General features: G+C 36.6%; 1 protein-coding gene across 7 annotated transcripts in view; it reads left to right on the forward strand.

The window, feature by feature from the left end:
- The window catches only part of DLG2 (discs large MAGUK scaffold protein 2), a 2,048,212-nt gene that overhangs the window by 1,222,566 nt on the left and 805,991 nt on the right, over positions 1 to 19,655 (forward strand). For 5 of the 7 annotated variants that reach the window (XM_032641315.1, XM_032641317.1, XM_032641318.1 and 2 more), the window contains exon 1: positions 11,764 to 12,072. The exons of the other annotated variants lie outside the window; for them this stretch is intronic. In XM_032641315.1, the coding sequence (XP_032497206.1) occupies positions 11,764 to 12,072 (309 nt within the window). Of the gene's footprint in view, positions 1 to 11,763; positions 12,073 to 19,655 lie in introns of those variants that run through there. 7 annotated transcript variants of the gene reach the window in all.

Genomic DNA, 19,655 nt, shown 5'->3' on the forward strand with positions numbered 1-19,655 from the left:
GTGTTCAAAATCCAGGGGAAAGTTCCAGCAGACTTCAGATATTTATGCAGCAATGAAAATGTGCTCAGCTGTGACTTCAAAGGCCATGCTACTAGCCACTATAGCATACCATCTCCCTATTTGGCAAAATCTTATTGAAAGGGTGTGAAATTGAGAAAACAAGCCAAAAAATTCACCATGCCATACCCTTTAATCATCTTGCTATGTGTTAAAAATAATAATAAACCTACATGTTTACAATAACAATATATTAAATCTGTATTTCTATAGTCAATTGGGAGGCATTATGATTAAACCTAGAGTTGTCGACAGGTCATCACTCACCAGCTCTGCTTGTCTTTCAGCAACCACTAAAAATTGATGCATAGACACTTTAGTCCACCCCCTTAATTTCACAAATGGGGTCATTAAAACTTAACTCAATAAATTGTCCAAGATGAGATAGCTAGTTAGTGGCAGAGCTGGAACTAGAGCACATTTCCTAAACCCAAGTCCCATATTTTCCAAGTTTAATTCAACAAATATTTACTGAGCAATAATAATTATATTGTGAGGCAATGACAAGGAGGGTGTGAGTTTACAAATAAAAGATGGTCCTTGCTCTTCAGAAGCTTATAATCTAGTAGGAAAGGCAAACATGCCCACATATAATTATAAAACTCACCATAATGGAATGACTTCAATAGCAGGGAAGATCCCACATGCTGTCACTGTATGTCTCCCTTTCATCACTCAGCACACTTGTTTATTCAAGGAGTTCTGCCCTGCTAAATTGTTAGCTATAGTTCGCTAATTTATCCCTAGCATAGTTCCCGGTACAGCATAGGAACTCAGTAAATATTTATTGAACAAAGTGAAAAGACACAAGAGCAAAATAATGTGGAATCACAGAGGAGGGAATGATTAATTAAATGTGAATTTGAAATGTACAGGCCAAAGCAAAGCCAATTAGGTAAAACTTTACTGAAATGTCAAGTCTCTAAGGAGAGGAGATCATTGAGCTGGAAGAGGGCCTGTCGTTTCTATTAATCCATACCCCTGCCTTTAGGCCAATCCACAGATAAATTACCTCTGACAAGTCAGAATCTGGTTTATTTTTAACTGAGAAGTTTTGTGTATTTTTTAACCTTTTGATAAATTTAGAAAATATCTATTACAAATCATTCATCAGAAAAATAAGAGCATGTAAAACTTAGACCAAAGAAAGGCTGATTCCAGTTTATCATTCTTTCTCAAATTCTGAGTGTCACAGCCCCCAAAATCTAGATTTTGCTTCAAGGGGATCTCAGTGGTATATGTCAGACTGTCCCACAGTCAGAGGAAGGTCCATTTTATATTTGTTCCAGTTTGATTCTGTGCATAGCATCATTCAACCTGATTCTTGTGTCTTGTCTTTTCTGAGATTTATTTCCTCAGTTTGTGACTGCTTCCTCCCTCCTTTGCTTTCTTCCTTTTGCCCTTCCTTCGTTCGTCCCTTCCTTCCTCCCTTCCTTCTTCCTCCCCTTCCTCTCTCTCTCTCTTTTCCAGTCATGAGTCAATACCGTAATATTAGTTTTGCACATTTTATTTTTCATACATTTCCTCCCTCATGAAACTCAGCACAGGGGATGGCACATGCCTGTGCCCTGCCTAGGAACTCCACACTCTCCCGCACTACTTTGCCTGCTCCTAGAAACCACGAAAGAGTCAGTAGAGCATCTAGCATTGGAAGAATGAGACCAGCACTCGGAAATAACACAGTCAGAATGTTACACATGTTAGACTCCCAAGAGTCTGATCAAAAGCCAAGATTTCCCCCCACCCATTTAAATCAATATACTTTATTTAAATTGACTTTCAAGTTTATTAAGGCTTGGGCAAGAGCACATTGTTTTCTTATATGCAATAAGCTCAGTGATAAGTGCTGTAGTTACTGTATTAAGAACTAAAGAAGGTAAAGACAAGAGTATAAAAAATAACTATGAGTACAAAAATATGTTAATGGATACACACTACAAAAAGATGTAATTTGTGACATTGATGACAGTGTGGGAGAGAAGTAAAAATGTAGAGTATTTATATACACTTGAAGTTAAATTGTTATCAGCTTATCAGGTTAAAATAGATTGTTATAACTGTAAGATATTTTATGTAAGCCACATGGTAACCACAGGGAAAATACCTATAGAAGATACACAAAAGAAAATGAGAAAGGAATCAACTCATGTCACTACAAAAGAAAAAAAAGTCAATGAAACACAAAAGAAGATAGCAAGAGTAGAAAAGAGGTACAAGAAAGCTACAAGACAGACAGAAAACAATGAACAAAATGACAATAGTTAGTCCTTCCCTATCAATAATTACTTTAAATGTAAATGGGTTAAGCTTCACAGTCCAAAGACATAGAGTGGCTGAAAACAAAAAGATTAAGCTATGCACTGTCTATAAGAGAGTCACTTTAGACTTAAGGACACATATGGGCTGAAAGTAAAAGGATGGAAAAAGATATTCCAGGCAAATGGTAACCAAAAGCAAGCAGGGGTAACCATACGTATATCAGACAAAATAGACTAGGTCAGAAACTGTCAAGAGAGGCATTATATATTCATAAAGGGTCAATTCCCCAAGAAGATATAACAATTATAAATATATATGCAACATCAGAGCATCCTAATACAAATCTTCCTTGACTTACAGTGGAATTAAAATATGCTGAAAATGTCATCAGCCAAAAATGCATTTAATATACCTGACCTACCAAACATCATGGCTTAGCCTAGCCTACCTTAAACATGCTGAGAACATTTACATTAGCCTACAGTTGGACAAAATCATCTAACACAAAGCCTATTTTAGAACAAAGTGTTAAATATCTCATGTGATTTACTGAATACTGTACTGAACATGAAAAATAGAATGGTTGTATGGGTACAGAATGTTTGTAAGTGTATTAGTTATTTACCCTTGTGATCACACGACTGACTGGGAGCTGTGGATTGCTCCTGTTGCCAAGTATCACACTGCATATCACTAACCTGTGAAAAGGTCAAAAATCAAAAATTGAAGTACATTTCCTACTAATGTGTATCACTTTCACATCATAGTAAAGTAGAAAAATTATAAATTGAACCACTGCAAGTCAGAAATAGTCTGTATATGAAGCAAACATTGACAGAACTGAAGGGAGAAATGAACAGCAACACAATACTAGAGGATTTCAATACCCCGCTTTCAACAACAGATAGAACACCCAGATGGAAGATCAATAAGGAAACAGAGGAGTCAAACAATACTACAGTTCAAAAGAACCTAACAAACATATACAGAGCATTCCACCCAATAGCAGCAGGATACACATTCTTCTCAAGTGTTAAAGGAACATTCTACAGGATAGATCACATGCTAGGTTACAAAATAAGGCTTAGCAGTTTTAAGAAGATGGAAATCATACCAAGTATATTTCCAAACACATGGAATGAAACTAAAAATCAGTGGCAGAAGGAAAACTAGAAAATTCACAAATATTTGGAAATTAAACAATACATTCTTGAACAATCAGTGGGTCAAAGAACAAAGCAAATGAGAAATTTAAAAATATCTTGAGAAACAAAAACAAAACACAACATACCAAAACTTGTGGAATGAGGCAAATGCAGTACTAAGAGGGTAGTTTATAGTGGTAAATGACTATATTTAAATAAGAGAAAAGGTCTGAAATAAACAACCTAACTTTACACCTCAAGGAACTAGAAAAAGAACAAAGTAAATCCAAAGTTAGCAGAAGGAAGAAAATAGTTAAGATTAGGACAGAAGTAAATGAAGTAGAGAATAGAGAAACAATAGAAAAAACCAACAAAATTAAGAGCTATTTTTAAAAAGATAAAATTGACAAACCTTTAGCTACATTAACTAAGGAAAAAAGAAAAGACTCGAATAAAATAAAGAATGAAAGAGGAGAGTTACATTTGATGCCACAGAAATTAAAAGGATTGAGACTACTATGTACAATTATATACCAACAAGTTGGATAACTTAGAAGACATGGGTAAATTCTTAGAATTTACCTACAAAGACCTACAACCTACAAAGACTGAATCATGAAGAAATAAAAAATCTGAACAGACCTATAAATAGTAAGGAGATTAAATCAATAATCAAAAACCTTCCAAAATGAAAAAGCTCAGGACCAGATGGCTTCACTGGTGAAATCTACCAAACATTTAACAGGAAAAAATGCCAATCCTTCTCAAACTCTTCCAAAAAATTGAAAATTCAGAAATACTTCTCATAAGCCCACATTAATATGATACCAAAGCCAGGAAAAGACACAACAAAAACACTTCGGGCCAATATTCCTAATGAATGAATGCAAAATCCTTCACAAAATAGCAAACTGAATTCAACAACACATTAAAAAGATCACACACCATGGCCAGGTGTGATTTATCCTTGGGATGCAAAGATGGTTCAACATATGGAAAACAATCAATGTGATCACATCAGCAGAACAGAGGATAAACATCAGTGATCATCTCAACAGATGCAGAGACACACTGACAGATCTCAACATTCTTCATGATAAAAGTACTCAACAAACTAGGAGTAGAGGGAAATGACTTTAACCTAATAAAGGACGTAGATGAAAGACCTATAGCTAACATCATACTCAATGGTGAAAAACTGGAAGCTTTTCTCTAGGATCAGGAACAAGATAAAGATGCCCACTGTCACCATTTCTATTCAATGTTGTATTGCAAGTTCTAACCAGAGCAATTAGTCAAGGAAAACAAATAAACCTCTTACAAATCAGAAAGGGAGAAGTAAAATTATCTCTGTTCACAGAAAACATGATTTCTGTTTTAAAAGCCCTAAAGATTCCACACATACATGCACACACACACACACACGAAAATACTGTTAGAACTAATAAATGAATTCAGCAAAGTTGCAGTATGCAAAATCAATATGCAAAACTTAGTTGTCTTTCTACATACTAACAATGAACAATTTCAATAGAAAATAAGAAAACAAACTCGTTTACAATAACAACAAAAAGAATAAAATAGGAATAAACTTAACCAAGGGAGTGAAAGACCTGTACACTGTAAGCTACAAAACATATACGACTCAAAGCAATCTACAGATTCAGTGTGATCCCTGCAAATGTCCCAATGGCATTCTTTACAGAAATAGAAAAAAAAAATCCTAAAATTGTTGTGGAAACACAAAACACTCCGGATAGATAAAACGATTTTGAGAAGGGACGATGAAGCTCACATCTGTTAGTATGACCAGTATCAAAAACAATGACAGCAACAACAACAAAACCTAGAAAATGTATTAGTGAGAATGTGGAGAAAATTGGAACCCTGTGCACTGTTGGTGGTAAGTGGGAATGTAAAATGGCTCAGCTGCTGAGGAAAACAGTATGGAGGTTCCTGAAAAAATTAAAAATAGAAGTACCATATGATCCAGCAAACCTACTTCTGGGTATTTATCCAGATGAATTGAAATTGGGATCTTAAGGAGATATTTGCACTCCTGTGTTCACTGAGGCATTATTCACATTAGCCAAGAGGTGGAAGCAGCCTAATTCTCCACTGACGGATTAACAGATAAAGAAAATGTGGTATATACATACAGTGGAATATTATTCAGCCATAGAAAGAGGAAATCCAGTCATGTGCTATAATATGGATGAACCTTGAGGACATTATATGAAATGAAATAAGCTAGTCACAGAAAGACAAATACTTCATGATTCCGTTTATACTGTATGAGGTATGCAGAAGTAGTGAAATTCATGAAAGCAGGAAGTAGAGCGGTGGTTGGCAGGAGCTGGGAGGAGGGAAATGAAGAGTCACTGTGCAATGGGAATAGAATTTTAGTCATGCAAGATGGAACAGTTCTAGAGATCTGCTATGCAACATTGTGCTTTATAGTCAACAATATTGTACTGTACACTCAAACCTTCGTTTGGAGGGTAGATCTAATATTATGTATTTTTTCACCACAATTTTTTAAAAGGAACTAAAGGGGATGACTATTATGGATAATAATGCTGTTTAATGTTTTAACTTTCTAACTTGGTGGAGAGGAAGAGGAGATGTCATCGTGCCTTTCTGCTCCCTAATACATACTTGTAATATACTGTGAAATCAATATACCTTTCGGACTGTATCATTTTAAGAGGAACGTGACTTTGGTGGCTGAAGTTTGGGATTCTCTCCCTGCTTTACCACTGACTGGCCTCTGACTTGGGGAACCACTCCCCATTTTGTCCCATCTAGCTATAAAGGGAGAACAGTCTGACAACACTTGAGAGAAAAACACAGCTGTCAGGAAGAGCAGCTTTTATGAATGAAGATCTGGCTAAAATAAACAGCAGCCATTTCTATGTTTTAGTATTATAAGACCGCTAGCAAATTTCTTCAAAAAGATAAATTCATACACTTACACCACTCAGCCACTGAAATGTTTCACATAATGACCTTAAGAACACATTGCTATTTTGTGTTTAAATTCAAAATGCTTATTTGTTCATTTTACACTAAGATGTAGAACATAGACCCAGATACCTATGTTGGAATAACCACTGAAGAACAATTTTATCTTCTTTCTTGCTTAATTTATTTTAATAAACACTAAATGCCTTTTGTGCTTGGTTCAGAGGATGCAACTGCAAAAAAAGAGCCATCTCCCTTCCCTAATGGCTGTTACTTACATTCTGTTTGAGGAGAATGGCACAAAACAAGTAATAGTGCAATTCTTGTTTTAATTGCAGTTGTCGTAAGTAATATAATAGAGGAGCACAGGTGCTAAATGAGTGTTTAATGGGAGGATGACTTAATCTGTTCTGGAAGCGGGTGGGGCAGTGTCCAGGGAATGCTCTCTTAAAAGGTGGCATTTGGGTTGAGCTCTGGAATGCAGGGAGGACTCCAGAATTTCTGAATAGAAGAGGCTTTGAGATGGCAATCTGGTAGGAAGTAAGCTCTGGTAGACTTGTTTTGGAGCTGTGTTTCATACTGAGCCCACTCTTTTTAGATTGTATTCTGTGTTTCCTTGAGATGGCTTCTTGGAGGTTGTATCTTGATGCACCCTACAGAAGGGTGAGTAGAAATGAATTATGTGGAGGTGTGAAGAGGGAAAGAGAACACGATAGTTGGAGGGTTAAACAAGGTGTGAAGAGTTGGAGGATAGTGAGGGATGGGTGAGACTGGGGAAAGCAGTAGAGGCTGGGTCGCACCGGGCAGGATTAAGGACCATGCAAGCCACTTTAAAGATTGTATTCTCTGTAGGGATAAAGATTCCCAGAAAACGAGACTTCATTCACAGTTTTCAAGCAGGGTAGAACCTAATCAGATTCTCACTTTAGAAGAAGTCACTCTGGCCACTACATGAGCATGAATTGGAGTAAAGGTGGTGCCAGAGGCCAGTTACGAAGCTGTTTCACAAGTTTTACAGAGAAGTGAATGGTAGCTTAGACTAGGATGGTCATCATGGTGATTGAGAGGAATAGACGAAAGTAGAAGATACTTACACAGACAAATACTGTAGAGTATAACTGAATATGCCAGGTGGATCTGGAAAGAGTCACAGGAGACGTGACATTACTTTAATCTGGAAGGCTGAGAACAACTTCCTTGTAATACTGTGGTTCATCATTTAGGTTAAATTGTTAAAATATGTAAATTATAAATGATTATTACCTTTTATCAATATTCCTTTCAGATTCTCTAAGAAATGTCATATAACCTGTGTTCTTATTTCTCTAATAGTGTTACAAAGTTGGTTAGAATAGAATAAATATGCATTTCCTGAAAACCATTTGACAATTTGGCCTTTTCAGTTCAGATTAATCCCCTCCCCACCAGCATCCACCCAACTCCAAGTATATTAGTGAGAATTTGGGACCTTTAAAATTTTTTTTCTACTCCCTATTAAATCCTCTGTCCAAGTTAAATCTCTATAGCAATAGGGATGTGTCCTTGCACACTATTAATTCATGCTTACTTTTGCCTCATAAGATTCATGATTAAACTGATATAAGTATTTTGGAAATAATTTTAGAACCTAAATTACCTTAACTATTCTGGGTTCTCTCTTATTTTAGAAGGTAATTGTGCTTAGTTCTGGAGATTGCCTAGACTGAAGGTTTTAGATGTAGAAGAATATTAATTTGTTAGCATTTGTAACATCTCTAGTCTTTTCGGTCACAGGAATTCACTGTACATACTTTTCAAATCAAGAGAAATTGTGTCTAATACTCTATACCGTTTTATGATTATTTAACACATTACTTGTGGCTGCGAAAGGGCTTTTCTGCTACCCAGCCATCCTTTAGCAAGCACTTAGCTCTTCTTTCGTAATTAATATTTTCATTTCTCATATGCATAGAGTGCCTGCAGGAAATTTTATCTGGAAAAGAATCTGCATAGTGTTTTAGTGCAGTACAATTTATTTAGCAATTCATCTTTGATATTTATTTTTTATTAAACAAATTAAGCCAGGATTTTAGTTTTAAGCCCTTGCTTCAAAATGGGATTATATGAAATCATGTGTGTGAAACTTTTGAAAATGGTAAAGCACTATAGAATTTAAAGAATCTTTCATTCAATAAAAACAAATTTTAAATAAAATAAAATAAACAAAAACCTTCTAGTGGTTGTTCCATGGAGGCACTACCAGGTCAAAGAGAGGTCAATAAGATGTATCTCATCTAGGTATTGCTCTGTGCGCCATATGCCCATGTTAAATCACAATGATAAGTAAGATGTGGACTTGTGCACCACTAATTCTCATTTTGCCAGACTTTCATGTCATCCTATGATCATTACAGTTGACCAATTACAGTTGATCGAATTGAATTATCTTTAATTAGTAGGTCTGTTTCATAGTACAGTGGGCTAGCTGGACATATTTATCTGTTTTAAGTGGTCTGTCCACAGACTTGGAAAGCCAAACGTCATTTTTGAAAAGGAAAAAATAACTGGGGGGGAGGGGGAGAGAGGAGGCTAGGATTATTTTATACGTGTTAAAGGGAAAGTACAATTTCAATAGTTTTGAAGCACGTTTAACGAAAGTTTGCTGTGGTCTTTAAGATCTTTGGAGGAACGTCACATTAGTTAGGCAATATGTAATATTTATTTTTCTATATAGAAATGACATGCAAAGGTTATTAAAACAGCAATTCTCTTGTCTTTGTGATGGGAAGAAATAGCTGATTCCAAAGAACTCATTCATAACAGATTTAGGTCCCTATGAAGATTTATAATATCTTTGAGTAGTGCCCAGCCAGGAACTTTTCTGTCTTGCTGCAAGCTGCACACGCCATTACAAAATTATAACATTCACATTGACTCCTGCACAGATTGATTCTTATACTTGAGAGGCAAATGGATGAGAACAGGGCATGTATTCCCTGAAGAGTCAATGGGCCTCTGAGCAATGAAATCTGCCTGAAAAACTGGAGAAGCACCTATGGTTAGATAAGATTGGAGAGAGCCAAACTTATCACTTCCTTACATTCTCATTTGGAGGGTGGTGGATTGCCATCTCACATCAAGTCCTACTGTACAGCCGTGCAGCATGGTGACACCAGATAAATATGAAGTTCTCTAGGGCTTTATTTGACCCAGAAGGTCATTCAGCCATTAGCCCTTGATTCAGCATAAAAAAAATGAAGCGGGGCGAGGGAGGGAGGAAGAAGAAGAGAAAAAGAAAGGGAGAGAATTTTCTGCTCCTTTTCTCATTGCGTATCCCACGATGATCTATTTGCCTCAATTTTATGTTTGTAAGTATTGATAGTGATTCCTTGTTCCTCTTTCAGAAAGAAATACCATTAATGCCATTGTTATACCTACCCAACAGTTCAGGTGTTCACGTTTTTGTGGCAAATTTCCTTAATATCTCAAAATCAACAGTAAAGCCAACCTTAAGAAATAGTTTGTTTCTGGAGCACCGCTGAATCAAATATTATTTTCTAAAACTGTTAGTCAACTCCGTCATTCTTCTACTCTTTCCTTCTATTAGACATCCACCCAAGTATCTATTCATCCGTCCAAAAATGTATTTATCATAAGCCTGCTACGATGTGCTGGGCAGGCAGTGGGCTAGGAGCTTGGGAAAAAATAGTCAATAACAGACCCAGGCCTGCCCTCTGAACTGACACATGTGGGTCATTATTATTTAGCAAAGGTGTTTTGAATGCTTACTGTGCCAGGCAAGGTACTTATACCAACCCCTTGCACAGAATTTGTGAAAGGTTTCTTTCATGCAGATACACGAAAAGAGAAATCCCTGCCCCTTCCTTTCAGGACTTTTATATATAACAATGATTTATCCAGGGAGTCCTAGTGTTGAATTGTAGAATATGTTGTAATCATGGCTTTTGAAACAAGAACCTTGTCGACTCAGATAGAAATGAGGTCTACACTGCCCCAGCACCTGGTTAGTCCACTGCGAAAGTGGGTCTGATGGCACCTGATGGTCTATAACTAGAATAACTATATCGTGGGATTATATCACACTTGTTTGGTGCTGCATAGATGGCACTTTGCTCCCCAATCAAACCAAAATTATTTCCTTAGGGATATGTGATAGGGATAGGCATTTTGGCAAGAGATATGGAAAGTTTCAAACAGAATAAAAATTCTAAGTGCTGTAGTAATTAGCCTTTCCCTTTCCTGAAAATACTATGCATGGCTTCTGCAAACATACTAAAATTTAAAACAATCATGTCCTCTTTGGAAGGCAATTGCTTTAAATTGGATAGATTTCACTCATTTTTTAGTGAAAGAATTTGAAAATTCTGTCTTTGGAAACCAAAATACTGGATGGCAGAATTAGATGTCTTTCACTTTAAAATGCAGACTCTCTCTGTGGTGAATGTATTTGTTGTGGTAAAGTATTTGAAAGGAAATCCTCAGAATAATTTGGGGTAAGGAAAAACACTGTGTCAAAATAAGCCAACCCATCAGTTTGGAACTTTGGAAATTGCTTTACTTTTGAATCAGAAAGAATTAATAATTGTTCATAGCATAAATAATATATGTTTGGGCTATAATATATAATCATGTTCTAAAACAAACTTCCAAATTTGAAAGCACTCTGGTATAATGCTGTGATCTAAGTGATTTTTCTGAATGAATCAATGTTCTTTAGAGTTAATACTGGTCCTCTTATTTAGTTACCTCATGATTTGGTCTGTGTCTTGGCAAACCTCTCTCTAAATAAGTGATTGCTGTAAATGTTGGAAATTGTTTCACAGGTTAACCTCCCCATCATTTTACATTGCTTACGCTATATTGTTTCAGCCTAGATATATTCTTTCTGGAAAGAAGGGTCCTGCTAGTCTGATAAGAAGCTCTCTTTCCTGAGGTCTGTATTTTGCGTGGGGATCAGCTAGAGAGGGAAAAACCAGAATGCCGAATTGCGAAGAGTATGCTTTACTGTGGGGCTCCATCCAAAAAGGGTTTGTAACAGTGTACAGTCCTGTAGCCCAGCTGTGTGGAGCATTGATTGCTTCTGCCTAGAGCAGGGATACTGTCAAGTTGCTCTGTGAGTTGAGTCATCTATTGACAAAGAGCTACCAGCCCGCAGATAATGCTGTGCGGAGCTGCTCCCACGATGCGCTGCTATAGCAGCTGTCAAAGATACTGAGGGAACCACGGGAGAAAAAAAAAAAAAAAAAAGACTTTTACAACTGCCTGGAAGAAAGGGGTGTGAGGGAGGAGACATTCCTGTGCAGAGCTGACCAAAGGCAGGAGTAGGCATCAGTGCAGTATGAATGCATACCTCACCAAGCAACACAGCTGCAGCCGGGGGTCCGATGGGATGGATGCCGGCAGGAGCGCACCCACACTGATCAGGGATGCCCACTGCGCTTGTGGCTGGCAGAGGAGTCCTCAGGGGCTCGGGTACAGTTCTCAGACTATGCCCTCCTCGGGACCTGGGGGCCCAGCTTCAAACAGGACCAAGCTGGTCACTTTGTGGGACAGTGTGCGGAAAAGCTCCCACAAGACGAGCACCAAGGGCAAAGGGACTTGTGGGGAGCATTGTGCCTGCCCACATGGCTGGTTCAGCCCAGCACAGGTGAGCCTTTTCCTTGTGACTTTCCCGTGAGTATTGGAAGAAACTGAGAGCACGCTGGGGAAGGCTAGCACGGTTTGGAAACTTTTCTGGGTGCTCCTTGCTGACTGGGTACGCCTGTTTGGTAAATGGTAGGCCAAGAAATCCTGTAATTTTCACAGGTGTTTGTGGGCTCACACTTCTGTGTGGCCTGTGAAAGTCAAGGGATGCTGTGCTCAGTTTCTTTCAGTGACTTTTCCCCAAATTCAACTTCTTTAGTCCTCAGATGATTTTACTATTCTGCATCATAGACTTTAGCAGCACTATTACTTCTAATCATTGTTAACTTTTTCTATTCTGCCTAGCCTAGGGTTTTGTCTTGTTTTAAGGAAGAAAGAGAAAATGAACTTTAATCAGATACTTTCCGTCTCTTTAAAGATAAAAAAAACATTCATTTCTTCAGCTATGGAAAGCAGCGATTTAAAGTATCCTATTCTAATTTTACTCTTATAATGCTGTATACCTTTTCAGTGATGGAGAAGAAAATGTGTTTGTACTAAATAATTCATTTTATAAACAGAAGGAATACAATTGGAAGCAGGCTAGACAATTACACTCAGAATAAAATAATGAAACATTTCATGTATTCATAGAAGCAATAAGGTTATTTATATTAAAAAGTATAACTCGTATTCCCCTGTAACATATTTCTGAAGCAGATGTCCAGAGTCCCTTAATTTGATTCCTAGCTTATTCTTGCCCCAAACTACTAGCATTGTACCAGAAACGAAATTGGCTCATTTTTTCCTGTCTCCAACCAGAAGAGGGAAAACAACTTCCTGTAAATGCTATAAAATATAAATAAAAGGCACCTGTAATCATTGTCATAGATACAGAACTCTGTTCATAAAAATTCACTGAAAAGAGAAAAATCTGTGTTTGCAGAAAAAAATCCTCTCTTGATTTTAGTATGATTTTAGCATAATTAAGAAGTGGGTATTGATCATGAGTAAAACGTTATGATCTGAGAGGTGTAGAGAACATTCCAATTTTAATATTAGTTTTTTTTTAAGTACTTGTAAGTATATATCACTAGATCTTAATGCTACATATACATAGCCTTATATATGGCTTTTGATGCATTAATATCATGATTTCAGCATCTTGATTTAAAAAAAGAATATATTGTCATTTTAGAATTAAACTAGTTCACCTTGAAATGGAGCCTGATGTTTGGAAACTCAGTTATTTTTTAAAGTTAACATGAATTCCAAACTGAATAAACAGTCAACAATTATGAAGTCCCTATTCTTTCACAAACACATGTGTTTAAATGTCTTTAGCCTATATCTCTTTATTGATTATGTTAAATTCTCAAGGCTTACATAGGCAGAGAAGGCAAACACATCTAGCTTATGGATTTTGCACAGAGTAGAATATGCAAACATGCTTTATTTTTACAATTCTTTTTATCTAAGATGTAATAAACTTTTCATCATTGCTCAAACCAAAATCTCTAATACTATATTATAATAACTATGCTCAAAAAATCTTGGTACATTTTTCATCAACCAAGGGAAACTTTTCCCTTCCTTGGTTTTTAACAGAGTCAGCCTCCTACTTCCTTAAATTTATAGCCATTTAATGCTTTAAAGATTGAAATAGACTCTGCACTGGTAATTAAAGATCCAGTGACATATGAGAAGGCAATAAAATGAGGCAGCCACCATCTCCCATTATTCTTTTGTATACACATTTCTCTACATTTTTCTCTCTTATTCACATGTACTTTATTACTTGCTAAGAACAGTTACTCCCCAAATAATGGAGAACCGATACCATATCTTTTAGGATCTTCAGTGTTGTGACACTCTTCTATCAACTGACTCTTCCACCCTTTTACCGTCTTAGTCCTAAAAATGTGCTATACTAGCTTGATCAATCTCTCTTCATTCCACTCCCGTGCCCTTTCAAATATATTATGTCGAATAATTTTTAATGTGTCTGTATATGCACATATATATATTTAAATATCTCTATATTAATATAGAGATATATATTTAAATATCTATATTAATATAGAGATATTTAAATATCTCTATAATATCTACTTTCATGTATTAACATATTTTCATGTGTATATAATTATACATATATATACATGCATATACATATACACATATAAAAATTAAAGTTCTATATTATTCTTTTCTCTCCTAGAAATTACTAGCTGTTCTTACAATGTTTTTTCTGTCTATAAAGTATATTGCCTTTACTTCTGATAGGTACTCGAAAATGCTGCTCTATGTATATATATATATATATATCTGTATTCATTTACATATACATCTATTAAATATGTCTAATATTTGAAATATACAGATGTGTATGTATTATATGCCCATGTAAACTATCACAGAAACAAGACTGTGTGTGTATGAATATGTGTCCATTAAAACTAAGTCTGTTTTGAGGATTTTTGGATACCATTTTTATCCCTTAAATTAACCTAAGATATCCTGTGAAATATTGTAAAATAAAAGATAGAGGCTAATGATAGTAAACGGTAGACTCCTTGATAAAGCAGAAAGAAGGAAAGTGCATGTTTTAGAGTTGCCTAGGGACCCATATGTGGTACAGAACGTGCCTGAGGGCTATTAAGTGTCTGGGAGCTGGGAGCTTACCCTTGGAGATAGTTGCTGTGTTACGTGGAAATCAGCAGTGTGATTTCCGGCTGCTGTAATACAGGGCCATGGTAATGACTTGAGTTCCTCCCAAGGCTCTTTGCCAAACTCCTGTTATTTGGGGGTGCTGTGTACTAACAGGACTTTGTCATTATGTTATTCCTCAGCTGGAATAAAAAACAGCTCCTGTCCCTTCTCAAATAAGTTTTCATTCCATTTGGATCTGTAGAATTAATATAACCATAATAATAGGTAAGAAAATGGAAAATTATAGTGTCCAGAAGTGAGTTCTAGAATGCACATCCGAAATAATAGTATCGGCCTTGGGGGAAAAACAAAAAACAAAAAACAGAAAAAAACATGTCCATCGCTGCTTATGCGGCACTTCTGCCCAGTGCAGACTGGTCTGGGGAGGCAGCACAGACAGTGAAGACTCAGAGACCAGGGTTCTATGCATTTGTTCTTTATTCATTCATTCATTCTTCATTTCTTTATTCAACTATCATTTCCTGAGTACCTACTATGTGCCACTCTGTCAGGCCCTGTGGATATAATAGGAAACAAAGTAGATACCACCTCTACCATTATGGAGCTTACGACCTACAGTAGTATACAATACTTAGCAAATATATCACTATATACACAGAATAATAGCGTCATAAATCAAAATTTGGAAGTGAAACAAAGTTCCACGGAGTGCTGCAAATTCCATAGTAAATGTGTATTCAGGATACAAAGGGACTACAAAGGAGAAAGACAAAAATATCCTTTTTTTTTTTTTTTAAGAAAAGATACTGTATCTCTTTATGCCTACATTTCCTGTTTTGTAAAATTAGGATAAAAATAGTACTTAACTCTTAGGATTATGGTGAGGAATGATTAACATAATACATATAAAGCAGTTAGCGCAGTGCTTACATACAGTAGAGACTCAATAAATATTTGTGGAATGAATGAATCATAAATCCACAATAAAAGTTGGCTTCTATTAACCTATTCCTTAATTCACTATAACTGTTTTTTCTGGGAAGAGAAGAGAGGTGAATTAGTGAAGACTTCGTAGAGGTAGTGATACTTGGATGGAACTGAATTGAATCTTGAAAAAATGTGTGTTTATCAAGTCGGCAGAGAGAGATAGGCTTTGGGGGCAAAAATAACAAAAACAGAAACAGTTGTAACACCCTGGTATCTGTGTAGAACTGCTCTTAGTTCCGTCTGCCCACGGAGAGATGGGCAGGGGATGGGTCACAGAAAGCCTGGTGGGCCTTGGTGAGGACCCTGCTGGGTCAGCAGCATTGAGCCACCGTAGGAGTCAAGAGTTCTGCCACACTCTGTGTTAGGCTTCATGGTTAAGGAACCCTTCTAGGCCTCAGTTTCTCTGTTTCTAAGAAAACTGATTTTCCTAAATGAACCTCTGTATCCCTTCCAAAACTAATATTCTGTGGCTCTGTCACCTGACATCCATTAATGAATGAGACACATTTTGGAAAGGATTTATGCTTTAGAGCCAGATAACCCAAAGTTTGAACTTACTAGCTCTGTGTGATCTTAACCTCTTTAAGACTTAACCTCTTTAAGACTCATCCGCCCCTCTGTAAAACTTAGAATGTTATAATCCTGTTGCAGAAAAGTGTAATAAGAATTGAAAGTACTCTATCTAAAGAGCCAAGCGTGGTGCTTAGAACGCAGGAATTGTCCAATTTAAAAAATGGTATTTATGATGACTAGTGATATCCAAATTATGTTTTTTAACCTGAAGAACATATCATCCATCGAATTAATTATCAGTATTGTGGTCCTTTATTAGAGTTTCTAGTCTGTCTGCTGAATTTTTTGATGCCTCGCTTATAGTGATGAAGGTTAGGCCAGGCAACTGTTCAGAAACACTTGACACAGTACCACGTTATGATGGGGTGTCATTTTGTCCTTGAGGGTTCTCAGAGGTTTACGATGGTGTACACTAAGAAAAAAAATCATGTAAAATAGACTTGTTTTGATAAACTAGCATTTTCATAAGCTTGCATTCAGAGGTGGGTGATGTTAGATTTTCTCAGTACATACTGCTAGAAAACTACATTTGAAGTATTTAGCCAAACTGTGTAAATCTTCCCTAACAGTCCCTCTACAGCTCCTCCAGAAATAGCAGTTTACAGGAACTTGAGTGCAGAGGATTTTTTAGTCCAAGAAGTAGGGTTGCCCTAGGCTGAAATCTCAGGCTCAACTTTTGTCTGGTTAGAAAGATCTGACAGTTTGTTTTAACTCTGTGGCTGCTTCTACTGATTCCTTCCATAGAGAGTCCCTTACTAAGGAAGAATAAGACTTTTTAGTCTCTGGAAAACACCAGCAGCCTCCAGGCAAGGGAAACATAAGAGAATAAGAGGTATCACAGAAGGAATAAAAGCATTGAGCATGCCTTGGGCAGATCTGAAGCCAGTCAGTCAGCACTCCTGGCACCCCTGCTACTGGATGCTGACATCAGCAGAGCCTTCTTTCTAGGGCAGGGCAGGAGAGACAAAGTACAGAGGGTGGAAAAGAAAAGACCAAAGGTGACGGTATTTATCGAATACTCTCAACACCCACAATGTGTAAAGCCCTGTGCTAGGGTCTTTACATTAATCATCACTTGGAATTCTTCCAACAACAGTAAAAGAGTGATTATATGATTCCCATTTTTCAGATATGGCAACTGAGGCTACGAGTAACTTGCTCACGAGGGCGCAACTGATAAAGGCAGAACTAGTTTCAAATAAAGTTCTATCGGACTCAACCTTTCCACCTCATCTTACAGAAAGGCCTGTTTGAGGTACACTGGAAGGGAGAATACCCTCAGAGACCTCTTTAATTCTTTAATTTAACAGGAAATTTCCTTAAGGAATTGGAGTGTTTTACATGGTTGGGAGGACTGACACCTCCTAGCAGAATCCCAGATTTCCCCATTCTACTTTGTTTTCTGGTCTCAGGAACCCTGAGTTGGTTGAGCCCTTAAAGAGCCCTTAACTCTGTGATCGAGGTTGAGAACTATGCTGATCTGAAGCAGTGGAGTCGATCCCCACAGCACTGATAACAGAATAAGATACCTGCTCTTAGAAAGACCCCATCATCTGTAGTTATTTGCCAATTGGATTTAATCTTGGCAATATTTATGGTAAGGAATCAGGAACCATGTATTTTAAACTTAATATAAGTACAAAATAAAAGTACATGTAGAGTTTGTCTTTCATAAGTCCGACAACATCATCTCACGTTGCTGAATGAATGTGAATCTCATATGCATTGTCTACCCACCTATGCATCTATTATGCCAAGAATCAAATACCTCCCTTTAATACCACCATCTCCATTGGCCATCTTCTTAGCTTTGGGGTTTTCTTTTTGATATTGTTTGATCTGTTACAAATGTAGCATCACCTGATTTTAATTCTCCATTCTCTACTTTCATTCCTTTAATTTCCCAAAGGCATAGATAGATAGATAGATAGATAGATATTTTATAATTATGTCAGAGCTGGATGGGAATTTAGAGGTCATCTAGTGTATTTTCCAAAGGAGAACGTGAAGCCTAGAAAAGTTAAAAAGACTTGCTCAAGGTCATTCAGTTTGTGGCAGAATTGGCCAGTGTCGTTGAACTCAGAATTCTTTTTACTGTTTCAGGCAGCTTTCCCTCTCTTACCTTTATGTGCTCTGCTTCACGAAGCGTAATTACTGACAAGAAAATTATTAAGCATGCAATTTGTTGATAATGCAGTGTTGGGCATTATACAAAGAATTACATAAACCTAATTTCTACATTCTTATAATTCAGACCAGCAGTCCCCAAGAAGATAAGGAGAGAGACGAGCCATTAGAAATCATTTTACAAACGCATGGAGGGACTTATGTATTGATAATGCCTGAGAGGTGATACTGGCATTAGGAGAAGGGGGCCAGGGATGCTAAATGTACTATAATGTGCAGAGCAGTCCTGAAGAATAAACAATGACTCCATTAATGCACAATTTTTAACATTTCACTTCATATTCATGAAGTTTTATTTTTAATTTTCTAAACCTAAAATCAAATTCAGTTTTATAAACAAAGTATTTTCTGTAAGGATTTAATAATCATTTAATATTCTAGAAATGTAACTCCTGGGTAAATCAAGGGATCATTGTACTTTGTTCTGTTAGGAATTTTATCAGGAGTTGGTTCCCAGTTTGGAAAATCCCTATCTTGAGCAATATTGCTGATCCTGGTATTTATGTCATCGATACACCTCTCCTGTATCAGTTTACATTTGTAAATGTCACCTGCAAATACGTAATTGAAGAGACTTGAGGTCCTTTTAATAGACATAGAACCAAACATTTTAAATTGGTAACAGCACTTGAAATACAAATAGTTCACCAAATTTCAATAAGATTGTTTTAAAAAATATTTTCTTTGATTGCCATACCTTATATTTATTTTTAAAATGTTATCACACTATAAGAAATCTATTTTGTGAAAATTATGTGAAATTATTTATTTTAGAGTTTTCTGTTGTTTTCAGTATTACTCTGATATTTCTCCAAAGGTCATCTATACTCAGTTTCCCTGTAGGCTCTTAGGTGGCTGGGGTTCTCTAGTCCTCATTTTTTATCAAAGGACAGAGTCCCAAGATCTATTGAAGCACTAGAAGTCAAATCAAGTGTCTATCTTTACATGAGGGGTAATTCCAAATAGGGGTAGAGAGGTGATGATGATGATAGATAGATAGATAGATAGATAGATAGATAGATAAAGTTCCTCACCGGTCTGCCCCATATAAAGCAGAGAATTATTTTGACACTAAGTTGTAAGTAATTATTTTGGCACTAAGTTATAAGTTTATTTACAAAAATATGACACTTTTACTTTCTCCACTTTATCAGCAATCTTGTTAGATTATATTTCAACTAAAGTATT

This window comes from Phocoena sinus, chromosome 8, assembly GCF_008692025.1.
Source record: "Phocoena sinus isolate mPhoSin1 chromosome 8, mPhoSin1.pri, whole genome shotgun sequence".
Classification (NCBI taxonomy): Eukaryota; Metazoa; Chordata; class Mammalia; order Artiodactyla; family Phocoenidae; genus Phocoena; species Phocoena sinus.